Raw genomic sequence first — 13973 nt, 5'->3', positions numbered from 1 at the left:
AGGGGCGGAGAGGGGGGCGGAGGGTCACCTTCCTCGTGGTGGGGGGAGGCGCGGGCGTACTCCGGGGCGGGGTTCTGCCGCACTCTCCCCTCCTCCTTATTTTCCTTGCGGAGGAGGGGCGCCTCGAGGTCGTCCCGGGGCGGGGTGCGGTGAGTGGGGCCCCGGAGCTGCTTCTGGGGGTGGGGTCCTTCTGGGTGCATGAGGGGCTGTGGGGGTGGCTCTGAGGATGGATGGTCTGCAGGGAAGCCCTCCGCGTGTGGGGTCTCCGTCTGGGGAGGGACTCCTAAGGTCGCCTCCTGTGTGACGGAGGAGTCCTGTGTGGGGTCTCCGGGAAAGCAGTCTTTTGCGGGGGCAGCCAGCGCCTGAGCGGGGGCCTGATCTCCCGATGCAGGGCGGGCGGGGTGTCTGGAGCAGCCCTTGAGGGCCGCCCCTGCGCGTGTCCGAGTCCCTGTGTGGGGTCTCAGAGCTGGCGCCTGGGTTGGCGATGCCATGGTGCAGGCTCGTGGGGTCGGGGATGGGGGCGTTCTCAGCGGGTCGCCGTGGCGTGTGGCGGGATCCCTCACTGGGGAGTTTTTGGAGGGATCTTTCAGAAGAGAGAATAATGGTCGAGTTCCCACGTGCCTGGTTGGGGGGCGGGACCTGAGCGGGCGCCAGGGGTGCCTGAGAGCATCGATTTGGGGGAAAGAGCAGGAATACATGGGAGGGACCTCGTAGGGGGGAAGTAACGGTGGGATCTGCTTGGGGGAACAGAGATGAAGGGGTCCGCAGTGCGTTGCCCCTTGTGTTGGGTCTCGGGGAGATGGCGTCGGTGGGAGCCCTGAGGTCGCCCCTCCCCGGCGGCGGCGGCTTTCCCGGAGGGGCGTCAGGCATTCCTGGCCTCCGGAGGGAAGGAAGCGAAACCTCCCTCTCCCCGCCGGCCCGCGTGGACGCTGGCCCCGAGGCCGCGGGCTCCTGCCGGGGCCCCCTCCCGCCCGGAAGAAGCCGGCCGCTGCGGGCACGGAGAGCCCCGCCCCTGTCCTTATATGGGCAGCCGGAAGCGGCTCGCGCGCCGGCCCTGCGTCATTGCTTCCGAATTTAGTTCTGGAAGTCTCGCGAATGCTGTGGCGGGAAGGTTCCGCGCGAGAGTCAGCGGGGCGGAGCCTCCCCTTAAAGGGCCCGCGCCACGAATGCTATCCGAACAAGTTTGCATCTTCTTTTTTTTTGGAGGAACTGGAAACAGGTTTTTTTGGAGCATTAGCGCGTAGCGGAGGGCGGGGCCGATGTTTTCAATTTGTCTCTGCGTTGTTCAAGTTTCCAGCTCCTACCCTAGGCATGCCTCCCGGGGCGCAAAGGCGGGGCACGGCAGCGTCGGCTGGTGGTGGCAACCACGTGTGCCCGCGGACGGGCGTGCGGCCGGCCGGTTCCTCCGCCTTGCGAGCGCCAAACCCACCCGTGGAGCTCGGGCCGAGGCAAACGGGGGCGATGCGCAGTGCTGAGCGCAGAAACGGCAGCCCGGGCGGCGCTCGTGTTTGCAGACGTCCGCCGCCCGTGGAGTGGGCAGCTTTGCTCTGGAGCCAGCGGCGCTGCCTGCCTCCTTACTGCCTACAGACGAGGGGAGTGAGCAGGGCTGGCGTGCGCCGGAGAGACGGCAGAGCTGGAGGCCCCCGTGGTCCCCTTTCACCGCAGTGGCGCATTGATGCGTTTAGCAAATAGTGAACGAGTCACTCCACCTCGGTTTCCCCACTTGGAGAAATGAGGTCTAACGGTGCTCTCCGCGGAGTGGAGCTGAGGGGTCAATGAGGTATTTGCGAAAGGAAAGCCCTTAAAAGCACCTGGCACGTAATAAACGCTGAATAAGCGTTAGAATCGTTATTGATTCAAACATCATCAGGCGCCTGCAGGATGCTAGGAACTGCCCACGGGGGACGTACCGACTCCTACCCGGGTCTTCCCGGGTGCCCAGGGAAACTTGCCGCCTATGACCCGCTGGGGCCGCCAGAGGCAAGCACGTGGGTGGGCCCTGGTGCCCACCCGCGGCCCCCTCTCCGGAGCCTGCGCGCGGGCGCATTGGGGGGCTCCGAGAAAGGAGACACCCCCTCCTCCCCGATGGCTCAGCGTGGACTGGGGCACGCTCCCCCTCGCCCGGGTTCCCGTCCCTTTGCTCCGCTCGGTAAATTCCACCCTGTCGCTTTAAGGAGGCTGGAGCCTCGGCGCGCTGGAAAGCCCGGATGCGGCTCTCTGATTGGGCGGGGCGGCTCCGGGACTTCCCTCTGGGTATAAAAGGGCCCGGGTGGCGGAGGCCGGGGCAGAGCGTCGGAGCGGAGTCCCGGCGGGGGGGTGGGCGCGAGCGAGAGCGGAGTCCCAAGTCCCGAGTGCACCTGCTCCCTGTCCCGCGCAGCCCGCGAGGCCCCGCCGTCGAGCCGCCATGGAGGTGCAGAAGGAGGCGCAGCGCATCATGACCCTGTCGGTGTGGAAGATGTACCACTCGCGCATGCAGCGCGGCGGCCTGCGGCTACACCGGAGTCTGCAGCTGTCGCTGGTCATGCGCAGCGCCCGGGAGCTCTACCTCTCGGCCAAGGTGGACGCCCACGAGTCCGAGCCGCCCCTGCCGCCCGCCCCCTCCCCTGACCCTCACCTGCACCCGCCGCGGGAAGCGCACGCCGCGGCCGAGGCAGCGGCCCCCGACGGCGAGCAGCCCTTCCCGGAGCCCATGGACACGCAGGAGGCGCCGAGAGCCGAGGAGACCCCCGCCCGCTGTGCCCCGCGCCCCGCCAAAGTCAGCCGCAAGCGGCGGAGCAGCAGCCTGAGCGACAGCGGGGACGCTGGACTGGTCCCGAGCAAGAAAGCCCGTCTAGAGGAGGCGGCGGCGGAGGAAGGGTTCTCCTCGGAGCTCCGCGATCGCCTGCAGCCGCCTCCGGCACAAGCCGAGGGCGCCTTCCCCAACCTGGCGCGCGTCCTGCAGCGGCGCTTCTCCGGTCTCCTGAACTGCACCCCCGCCGCGCCCCCGACGGCGCCCCCGGCGTGCGAGGCGAAGCCGGCCTGCCGCCCGGCGGACAGCATGCTGAACGTGCTGGTGCGGGCCGTGGTGGCCTTCTGAAGGCCCCCGAGCGGCGCGATCGGAGCCCAGAGCGCGGCCGTGCCGTCGGCCTGAGTGCGTGGCCCCGAGGCGAGGCCCGCCCCCGGGAGGGCGCCCGCGGAAACCGTGGAGAGGAGCCGCCGCCGGGGCTGCCGAGAGGCCCGGAGAGGGACTCTGTCCCCGGGGAGCCGTCGCCAAGCGCGTGCGGCGTTGGCGCCGAGGAGCCTGAGCCGGGGCGCGGGCGCCTTCCGCCGAGACCCGGCGCGCCGGCAGGTGTTGTCCGAACGCACCGGGACGTGGACCTCGGCCTCTCCTGGGACTGGGAGAAGGGAAGCCTGGTGTTTCAACTGCCCAGGGTCGGACTTGAGTTTTTCACTGGGGGCCGTGCTGCCCCTTCCACGTTTTTCGGTAGTTGGTGTTGGCGTCTCCGATCTCCGAGAATTCCTGGCCCGCCCCTCCCCCTCCAGTGACATACTTGTGCAAGCGGTCACGGTTGCGTCATGGGGCGGACGTGGGCGCTTCCTGTGGCCTTGCGGGGGTGTGGGGCCTGGGAGGAGGGTCTGGGGTGTGGCCCGCCCTGGGGGATGGGAGGCGGGCGGCCTGAGTCATGCCGCTCCCGCCTGCTGCTGGTTCGGCCCCGCGCCCCTGCGCCTGCGGCGGTGGTGGGGGCTGCTGTAATTGCAGGCCAAACTTTTTCTCTTCGGTTGCGTTAGACGTGGGAAGACGGTCACAGTCTCCAGCGTGACCGTCCCTCGGACACACCGACACGATCAACCTAGACGTTCCTGGTCTGAATCACAAATGGAGAGGGGTGGGTGTTAGGGCGCTGTCAGGCCGGACCGGGCCCGGTCTCTTGTGAGCCCGGGCCAGTTTGGGGACGGGAGAGCCTTGTCAGCGCGTCTGAGGGTCTGTTTACCCGTTTACTCTGGTGGATTCTAACTCCATCTATCTGGTCTTTTGCTAGGAACGCCAGATAGACAAATAAAGACCATTTGAATCAAAAGCTTGTGCTGCCCGTCTTGTTTTCCTCTCTGGCGGGGGAGGGGCGGGGTGAAGGGGTCAGGAGGTGGCGGCGGCTTGCTGGGGCCCCAGAAACCGGTCTGACCGGCTACCACGTGGGCAGGGGGGGCTGGGCCCCCTTTTCTTTGCCACAGCACTTCCGTGCGAGGCTCCCGGGCGCTCTGAGTCTTTTGAGCTCTCACATTTGGGGGTTCCTTAGGAATTCCCCTAGAACTGGGGGTGGGGAGAGGGCTTTCCGAGTTCGGCTGTTTGGGGGGGATACTGGTGGGTACAGTACCCCAAGCAGAGTTGGGGGACCGCTCCTCCGAAGACCCACTGAATCCGCTCTGGCGGGGGTCTCACGGCCCGAGGGGGGAGCTGAGCAGCTGCACTCTGGAGCGCCCCTTAGGCCCTGGTTCCAGGCTCTGGCGGCATAATCGTGTGGCTCAGGAGGGGAGGTGCGCTCCCAGCCTCAGTTTCCTCTTTGGTGAAGTGAGCCTCCGCGAGGCGGCTGGAGGTTTAGAGATGCCCGTGGGAGCCCCAGTGATTTGCTCTGGCCCCACCCCAGCTCCAGGTTAGCCATCCCAGAGGAAAAACTCCCCCGAATTTACCCGACGCTGGTTTAGGAGAAGGGCTGCAGGCGTCGCCCCGGGGCGTTGGCGAGTGGCTGTCGGGAGGACAAAGAAGCCGCAGGTGCGGGGAGCGGGGGCGGCGGGAGGCGCCGGGAAAGCGCGCGCCCCGCCTCCCGACGGCTGGCTCCGCGCCGCGGGCCTCCTGAGACCCCGGGGGCCTGACCCCAAGGCGGGAGAGGAGGAGGAGGAGGCTGCGGTGGAGGGCGGGCCGCCCCCGCCCCCGCCCCCGCCCGACGCCCCGCTCCCGCCTCCTCCACCCTCCCCGCCTCCCTCAGGGTTCCCCAGGGAATCCGGCCCAGCTCGCCTCCGTCGCCGCCTGATTCCTTCCCGGGGAACGTGGGAGACTTTAGCGCCACCCACTCGGGGTGCTGACCCGCAACTCCCCAGTGGGACGTGGGGACACTCTCAGCGGTGGCTCAAGGCGTCCGCGTGCGAGCAACTCCCCCGCGAACCTGCCCGGCCCGGGAAGTCCCCGGCGGCTGGGGAGGGGGCCTCACCGCGCATCCTGTCGCCGGAACCGCCGGGCCCTTCCTTCCGCGGGAAGCGGCTTGGCCGACCCCCGCCCCCGCCCGGCTGCCTGGGGGTTTCCTGGGCCGGGCCACGGGGCTAGGGGCTGGGGATGATGCGTGGGAGACAGGACAAGCACCCACACACACACACTCATCCTATTAAGATACACCCCTCCACCAGCCCCATGTCACCCATCGGAAGAGGCACAATCGAAAATTGTCAGGACCACATTGATGAAGCCTGGCGTTTTCACATCATCACGTGGCACTGAGCCTTGGCACAGGCCCTCTGCGGAGAGATGGATCGGACAATAGATGTGAACAATGTCACATATCCCGTGACCAGTGGATTCCCCAGGAACCTCGGGCCTGCAGTGCCGTCCAAAATGGGCACAAATTAGGAACATCCTACGTGCCCATCCAGCCGGCCTGGCCTGCCGAATGCTGACTCTGCAGCTGCTGCCCAGGGGAGGAAAGGCCTGCGCCAGACACATGTGCATGCTTGGGACATGGAGGTAACTCAGAACCCGGATGCTGAGTGACACGAAGGCCAGCTGCGGACACCGTGGGCTGAGGAGCCCAGCTTCAGAGCCAGCCAGCCAGCTTGACTTGTTTGCTGTGCAGCTTGGAGCAAATCACTTCACCTCTTTGGGCCTCAGTTTCTCTGGCTGTAAACTGTGGGCAGTCATATCCCTGCCTCTTAGGTGCGTTGTGAAGATGCAGCAAAATAATACCTGTGAAGTGCTTAGTGGAGCGCCTGGCACACAGAAAGTCACTTTGCATTATTGTTAGAGGCTGGAGTGACAACAGTGCTGGTCATTTGGAATCACACACAGCGACATGAATATGTATGTATGGGAAAGTGTGTGCTGGAAAAATAGTTGCCCCCTCCAGCGGCTCAGTGTGAACAGGGGGTGCCTTCCCTCCCAGCTCTGGAGTTCAGTCAAATCCTAATTGATCTGAGTTGACAGAATTGATCGTTCCCTCCTCCAGGTCCCCCCACCCCCACCCCCAGGTTTCCTCCTGCCTCAGGCCCTGGGCCTCTGCTGTCTACACTCCCCCTCGGCAGCCTCGCTCAGTCTGAGGCCTCTGAATGCTGCCAGGATGCTGGGTCTCTATCCTGGACCTCCCCCCACCTCCAGACCTCTGCCTGAGCCCCTCCCCGCATCTCCCCGTGGGCGGCTAAGGTGTGTCACACATGCAGGACCCAAAAAGGATTCTTGCCATTTCCTGCCAGCTCTTCCAGTTGAGGGATCCTCCTTGACTCCCTTTGTCTCCTACCCTCACCCTGTCCAGTCACGGGTGCTATCAACTTGACCTCTCATCGCACTGCGAGCTTTCCCCACACTCATGGCTCCCACCTGGTGTGAGCTGCCATCGTCTCTCACCTGGATTAGGGCAGCGGCTTCCTCCTGGCCCTTGCCCCGACAATCTGCTCTCCACAGCAGCTGCTCACCGATTTTATGAAATGCAAACTGGATCGTTTCACCCTGCCAGCTCCCCACTGCTTCACCCACACTGGCCTACTTTATGCTTGAAGAACGGGCCAAGGGTGTTCCAGCCCCAGGGCCTTTGCACTTGCTGTCCTTCTGCCCACAACGCTCTTTTCCCAGACACCCACAAGTTCATCCTCACTTCTTCAGGTTTCTGCTTAAATATCACCTCCTTAAGAGGCCTTGTTGGGCCACCTGATCTAAAATAGCACCCCCTCTGCCGCTCTGCTCCTTGACCCTGCTCAGCCTTCCTTAGAGCACTGCTCACCGGCTGAAAGGGTATGTTTACATTCTGTTTAGCATCTGTGTCCTCATTCGAATGTCAGTTTCACAAAAGCCCAGCCCAGGCCTGAATGAGTAAATGAGGTTGTCTGGGGTAAGCAGGTGTTAAATGCTTAATATTTTATTAGCTTATTTAATCAATGGCTTCCTATGGCTCTTAGAATAGAACTTCCCAAACCTCAGACAATTAACTGTCAAGATTTTCCTCATCTCTGTGTAACAACTGTACTATTATTTATCTAATTTTTTTAACTTAACCCCCTTGTTAATCACTCACCATACTTAGAAAGTAACAGTTCATAAAGGTTACAATGAAAATGAAACAATGTCATAAGATCCTGCTGAAACAGTAGCCAGTGTGAGGTTCCAGGCTTAGACTTAGTCACAAAGGAAGGTTAGCAAGTTCAGGACACCTGGTTACTACAGGCAGGAGACTGGCCTCAGTCAGAAGTCTAGCTGAGGACTGAAAGCTGAAAAGGGAGAGATTCCCAGGGATTCATTCCCTGTTATTGGAAGAACATTGAATCGCTTTGCCCACTGTCCTGGAGTGAGGAAATTTCCGCTTCTGGAGGAGTGATGAAACTGTGAAAGGCCCAACTCAGTCTGGGCCCAGCCCATCGTCTCTGGCCTAATCTTGCATTACTCTCAGCTGCAGGGACCTGCTGTTTGTTCCTCAAGCTTCCGCAATCTTCCCAGCCACAGGGCTTTTGCATATGCTGATCCTCCTAAAATTTTTCACTATTCGTCTAGTTAGGTCAGTTCAGAACAAGGGCACAAGTCATCAGGGAAGCGTTCCCGTCTGCCTCCCATTTTGGTCTAAGACCCCTATATTTATTGACATGCAGATAAAGAGCTATTTTTTTTTTTTTTTTTTTTTTTTTGCAGTATTTATCGCAGCTGCAGTTTTACATTTGTTTCTGGATTTGTCCTCTGCCAGCCTGCGGCCCCCATGAGGACAGAGAGGAGTCTAGCAGGTGCTTACTAAGCAGTTTTTGTGAATGAACGACGCATTTTGAGGTCGATCCTTTTTAATGTTTGCTTTTTACAGACCGGGAAACTGAGGCCCAGGGAGGATCGCCCTGCAGGAGAGCAAGTAGAGGACGGCCCTGGTCGTGTCTCCTCTCCCGAGATCCCTGCCCTCGCTGTGCAGGACCCCAGGGACAGGCGCCCCAGTTCAGCCTCCGCGGAGCTGGGAAGGGGCCAGGCCACAGGTCAGGACCAGCCCAGAAGCAGCGCCCAGACCGGCTTCCCCGCTCCCAGGAGCCTGGGCGAGGCCGGCGGCCGGAGGGGGACGGCGCAGGCCCGGCTGGGCGGGCCCCGATCTCCGCCGGGAAACTGACGTCCGAGGCGGGACGCTCGGGTGGGTCGCTGGCCAGGGCGCGGGGTGGAGCGGTCTGGGTGTCAATCACAGGCGGGGCGGGGCATGCAAATCGAGCCCCGCCTCCCGCCTTCCGGCCCGGCCTGCGCGCTGCCCTGGCCGCTTCCCAGAACCCGGGTGCCTGGACCCCTCGCCCCGCGCCTGCCCTTCCGCATCCTGAGACCCTCGGGGCCGCGCGGGAATCAGGTCAACGGCGCAAGAAGCAGGAGGGAGATGGAGCTTGCCCGAGTCTCCGGCTCGCGCTCTCCACCCTTGGCGTGGAGGCTGCTGAAGCCCCCACTCGTGTCCAGGGAGCCCTGCACCCTCACAGCAGTGTCCGGTCCAGAGAGCTGAGCCCAGGGGCTGAGGCCCTCGACCTTCATCTCCAGACCTGAGGCCTCCCAAGGCCAGCTCCCTGCCTGCCCCTTTCGTTGCAGCCCCTCTCAGCAGAAGTGCCCCTGGGTCCACCATCCCGCTGTCCCCCTCTGCCCCTTTTATTTCTTGCTGCCTTCCAGTGTCCTGGCCCAGTGGGCCCCAGATCCACCTCCTCCCCCAGCACGTTGTTTATACTCAGTTAAGAAGTAATCTCAGTGTTCACTGTCCCGCCACCCTCCCTCCAGCACCTATGTGCCTGGCGGGGACCCCTGAGGTCCTGTCTTTCCTGCCCGCCACGCCACCCCGACTGGTACCAGTTAATTTCCCCCTCAGCCTGTCCACCCACATCTGGTTGCCAGCTGCGAGCCCCCGCCCTGCCCGCCCCCAGAGGCTCCCAGGGAATTGCTCACAGCTCTTCTCTTCCTCCCCCGCCCCATCCAGGCCGCCCGGCCAGAGCACAGGAGCCAGAGTCTGCTAATCAGAAAAAGCTGACAGTTAGGGCCTGGAGCGGGGCAGATCTGAGATCAGATCAGACGAGGAGGGGTGGAGTGTGAAACTTTCTGACCCAGAGATGCTGGGGGGGTGGTGGAGGGCCGGGTACTGGGAGGCAGGGGCTTACGTTGTACCTAGAGGCTCGAGATCAAAGCTTTCTGGCTTCCAGATGGGGACTGTGGGGGAGGGCTGCCCCCCGCAGGGCGCGCAAGTCTGAACCCCCCCCCCCTTGGAAACCCCCGAGAGGCAGTGGTGACAGCTGTGCCCCGGCCCACACCCAGCGGGCTTCCTCCTCCTGCACTCGCCCTCCTGACCGGCTGGCCTGCTGCCTGGAGCTGTCGGTCAGCCCTTTTGAAGGGGCTCCCCGGAGGGTCTTCCTGGACAAGGGGAGGGGACCAGCTGGAGAACAATGGGCTTCTGTGGCTGGAGGACGCCCGGCGCTTCCTGTTAACCCTTGCCTCCGGGTGCAGCTGCGGGGCAGCTCCGAGGCCCAGGCTGGGGGGAGGGGGAGGCGCGAGGGCGTTGACGAGCAGGCAAACGTGCAGCCCTTTTTCTCTGCTTCCAGCTCTTGTCTTGCAAAGGTGACCGGGAAAGGGGAGGCGAATGCAGACCTTGCCCTCCTGTGTGGAGTCACAGGGTCTGTTTCTTTTCCCCTGTGAGGCTAAGGCTTGTGAAGCCAGGGGACGGGGCGTGGCCAGCCGGGGAGAAGCCTCTGCAGTGGGCGCTGAGGGTTCCCTGGATCTCTGGGGGGGGGGGGGGGGCGGCGACAGGCAGGGGACCCAGGCGTCCTAGGCAAGTCCTAGGTACAGCTAAGTTTGCCGGTCACTGTCCCAGCTGCCCTGATGGGTTACCTGAGGTGACCTCCTGAGCCAGTTCCCTTGGCGGTCTGTGCCTCAGTTTCCTCCAGTTTGGGAAGTTCTCCCAAGGGCCTGACAGGAGCTCAGGGTGGTCCTCTGGACCGGGGCGGCGGGGGGGGGGAGCTGAGCTGTGGGTCTTGAAAACACCTTGCTCTTTCTTGGAGCCCTGGGTGGACAGGCCGGGCAGTTAGCCCCGTGTTGACTGAGGGTTCATGTAATGTGCCTTCTGTTTGCAGAACCAGCCTGAGAAGTGATGGGGTTCAGGGCAGGCCACCCCGAGATGCAAGATGCGCCACTCTGGTATGCAGCCTGTTCTGAGCTGAAGACAATAAAGGCTTGCCTTTCCCCACTAACTGCCTAAAAGAAATTTAAAATAAAGGCCTGTGCCCAGGACAGGCCATCACCGCAGATAACTCTGGGTTCCGGTAGACTGGGAGCACCCTCGCTGAGCCCACTCTTAGCAAAGTTCTATTTACCAAACATTTGCTTTTCCATTTCCACGTGCGTTGCCTTCCTCCCTTTCGAAGACCCAAACCACTGCCCCAGCGTCCCCCTTGTCTGCAGCTGGAGATGCTTAAACAGGCAGCCTCGGCCAGTTGGCTGAGTTGCTCAGGTTGCCTGAGCCTCTCCCGTGAATGCGTGTTATCAAGTTTTGTTTCATTTTCTCCTGTTATTCTGTCTCATGTGAATTTACTTTGTTGCCGTTGGCCAGCAGAAGGACCCAGAGGCGGTAGAGGAAACGTCTTCCTCCCCTACAGAAGCGCCCTCTTCAGAAGCCGCCACCGCGGAGAGCCTCTGAGGCCCCGGGAGACTCAGCATCCGGCCCCGGGGGCTTCCGGTTAGCTATAGACCAAACAACACTCCTCCATATGAGAAGTGACGACAGGGGCCAGCCTGGTGGCATGGTGGTGAAGTTCACACGGTGTGCTTTGGTGGCCTGGGGTTCTCGGATCCTGGGCATGGACCTAGGGCCACTCATCAGCCACGCTGTGGTGGTGTCCCACGTACAAAATAGAGGAGGATCGGCACAGATGTTAGCTCAGGGCCAATCTTCTTTGCCAAAAAGAAAAAATAAAAAAGAAGTGATGACATTTATTGATGCTTCCTGTGAGAAGGTCCCGTGCTCGGCTCCTCACACGTCCAGTCATGTGCCACATAGCAACTTTTTCAGTCACCGGTGGATGGTGGTCCCACAAGATGAGCACCGTCCCACCTAGATGTGTGTACATGCCCTCTGTGACGTTCGCACAACGATGAAGTCACCTAACGATGCATTTCTCAGAACGTGCCCCCACCATTAAGCGACACATGACTGTATTCACTTAGTCAACCCTCACGGCAGCCTGGGTCAGAATTAAAGTGGCACTTTCACCGGCTTCGTTTTACAGATGGGGAAACTGAGGCACAGAGCCATCTGTGCCCAGTAAAATGAAGTCCATTGTTTTTCTTCCTCTCCTGGGTTTGGGGGCAGGGTTGGGTAGGGCCCTTCGGGTGGGCGGGTGGACTTTTTCTGTGTGTGTCTGTGTGTGTCTGTGTGTATGTACCCTGTTCGTCTCCTGTTCACAGACAAGCAGAGCTCAGGGTGGTGACAGCCACACCCAGGCCTTCCTGCCACCAGTAGACGGCCTTTTTTCCTTCCTCTCCTCGAATCCGAGGCTGACCGTCCCCCATGGTCCCTCTCCAGCTTTTTCACACCCACTTACTGAGTGACTCTGTACCATCTTTTCTCCTCCCTCAGGGTGAATACACCTCCAGGGCCAATTCGTGCCCACAGGCTTGAGGAGGACAAAGCTGGTTTGGGTGTGGCCTTTTTTTGGTGATCACTATTTACTGAGCAAAATCAAACCGATAGACTGGAAAGCCTGCTGCCAGCCCTCGCTGGCTGGCGTCTGGGACAGAAACGCTCGTGCCTTCGCCCTTTAGACTTGAGGGCGGGCTGGCTGGCGGGCGCCGGGGAGGGCCCTGTCCCACAGGGGCGGGTTAGAGGCCAGAGGGGCCTGGGCCTCAGGCCAGCCCCCTGCCGGTCAGCCTCCACCTGAGCCCCTGCCCGGCCCTCCGCCTTGCCCTGCCCTTCCGGCACGAACCTAGTCCTGGCTGCTCCGGGCCCTCCTGTGTCTCCTGGTGTGGTGGCCGTCCTCGTTTCCACCGCCTCCTTCCTTTCTCCCCGGTCCTGTCCATCTTTCTCAGGACTCTCTGGACATCTATGGGAGGGGGACACACGAGGCCCCTGACCTCCCAGCAGTTCCCTGGAGACAAGGCAAGCCTTGTCCCTGGATGCTGGAGCCAGGATTGGCCCCAGGGCCACGTGGCCCAGCCCGAACCTGAGTTTCTTGTCAGACTGGGCTGGCAGCCTTTATCTCAATGCTCTGAGCTGGGTCTGGGCGCAGCGGGTTCCCCACAGCCACACACAAGCACACACACAGACACACACAAGACACACACACACAGACACACAAGACACACACACACACACACACACACACACACACACACACACACGGCTCCCGGGAATTCTCTGCCCCACTCTCCAAAGGGCTGAGCTTCCTTCTCATTGTCCTGAGTTACCCTGTGTACCTGTCCCCTGCTCCCGGTGGCCTCCCCTTTTTGGAGCTGGCCTGTACCTTCTAGAAAGCTCAGAAAGGATCCCCAGCTCCAACAGACACTCTGCGGACCTCCTGCCAGCAGCCGTCCGGGTGGCCAGGCCACAGGTGCCCTCTGCAGCGGGGACCATCCCCACCCACTCCAGTCGTCCCCCTCCAGCGCGTGTTGCACCTGAGCCCATCCCATCCTGTCACCGTGACATCCTCGGAATCAGAACCCAGAAGACTTGATGCCCCCGAATGCCCCTTCCAGGATTGGACGCTGCTGGGCCCTCCGAGGCTGTGTCAGGAGCTGGTCTGTTTCCCCCGGTGACCCCGAGACAGGCAGCCACAGCCTTCGTCCAGGCTTGGCTGAGAAGTGTCAGATTCAAATTCAGATCTGTGGGGCCTGGAGCCTGAAGTCTAAGAATGACAACAGTCATCACAGCCATGCCTATTGGTTTCAGCACCTCACTCATATGGACTCTCGGAATCCTCGAGACAGAAGCGCACTACAGTGTCAGCGCCCTCATGCACCTGGAGGGAGCGGAGGCACAGCGAGGTCAGACGCCTGCCGCTCTGTGTCGTCTTCACAGCTCAAAGGGCCAGAGCCTGGCCTTGAACCCAGGCACACGCCCGGGTCTCCCCCGCAGACATTTGGGCCAGATGCTTCTGTGTGGGCGCTGCCTCCACCACTCGGTACCAGCAGGGCCTTCTCCCGCAGCGGTGGCAGCCACGACTGTCCACAGATGTGACTGGATGTTGGGGGTGGAGTGGGGCGGGGTGGGGGACAGGCTTGCCACCTGCCTTTGACTGTCCTGCCTTGCCACCCACGTGCCCACCTGCAAAGTAACACCGCATGTGTGTGTCTGTGTGTGTGCCGCCGAGTCCTGGGGGTGACGGTGATTGGCAGGTGCTGGCATCTTGGGGAGGCTGGGGCCAGCGGGGCCAGCAGTCTGGGCCGTGTCCCCCCTGCCTGAGAGAGGGGTGGTGGCTTCCCAGGCCCCGTGGGTGAGACAGGCAGCCTCTTCCTTCCTGTTCCCAGAGCTGGGCGGTGACCACAGCAGCCGGAGGCCGGGCAGCCCCACCTGCCTCGGAGTAACTGGGCTGAGGCGGGCGTGTGCTCTGAGCCCCAGGGCCCTGTGGGTGTGGAGGAGAAACCAGAGGCTTATGTAGGTCTCTAGCCCCCTGCCCACTCACAGCCCAGCCCGCCCGGGCTCTGGGCCAGCAGCTGCCAGATGGGTGACTCACGGAGGTGTCGAGCCAGGGAGAGGAGCAGGCTGCGGGGCGGTGGGGGGCTTGTTCAGGGTGGTGGTGGGCTCGTTCTTGGCCTTCTTAGCGTC

General features: G+C 62.2%; 1 protein-coding gene and 2 long non-coding RNA genes across 6 annotated transcripts; 2 read left to right on the top strand and 1 right to left on the bottom strand.

Annotated features, from left to right (window-relative positions):
- Window positions 1-63: 63 nt before the first annotated feature.
- LOC111774277 (uncharacterized) lies at window positions 64-11146 on the top strand. Of its 4 annotated transcripts, none has more exons than XR_002809194.2 (6): window positions 72-149; window positions 7856-7944; window positions 8019-8181; window positions 9760-9831; window positions 10288-10351; window positions 10767-11146. It is a non-coding gene; the product is annotated as an uncharacterized lncRNA (long non-coding RNA). The 4 variants fall into 4 exon arrangements; XR_002809192.2 differs by having other exon boundaries at window positions 10764-11146; XR_011440601.1 differs by lacking the exon at window positions 7856-7944 and having other exon boundaries at window positions 64-149.
- IER2 (immediate early response 2) lies at window positions 199-4058 on the top strand. Its single transcript, XM_023645280.2, has one exon. The coding sequence runs from the start codon at window positions 2405-2407 to the stop codon at window positions 3074-3076; it is 672 nt and encodes a 223-aa protein (XP_023501048.1). The 5' UTR covers window positions 199-2404; the 3' UTR covers window positions 3077-4058.
- LOC138925008 (uncharacterized) lies at window positions 11124-12836 on the bottom strand. The gene is made up of 3 exons (XR_011440602.1): window positions 12673-12836; window positions 12136-12252; window positions 11124-11264 (listed from the first exon to the last, which is right to left on the bottom strand). It is a non-coding gene; the product is annotated as an uncharacterized lncRNA (long non-coding RNA).
- Between the last annotated feature and the right edge of the window lie 1137 nt (window positions 12837-13973).

Source organism: Equus caballus, chromosome 7, assembly GCF_041296265.1.
Source record: "Equus caballus isolate H_3958 breed thoroughbred chromosome 7, TB-T2T, whole genome shotgun sequence".
Classification (NCBI taxonomy): Eukaryota; Metazoa; Chordata; class Mammalia; order Perissodactyla; family Equidae; genus Equus; species Equus caballus.
This window is presented reverse-complemented; position numbering and strand designations above follow the sequence as displayed.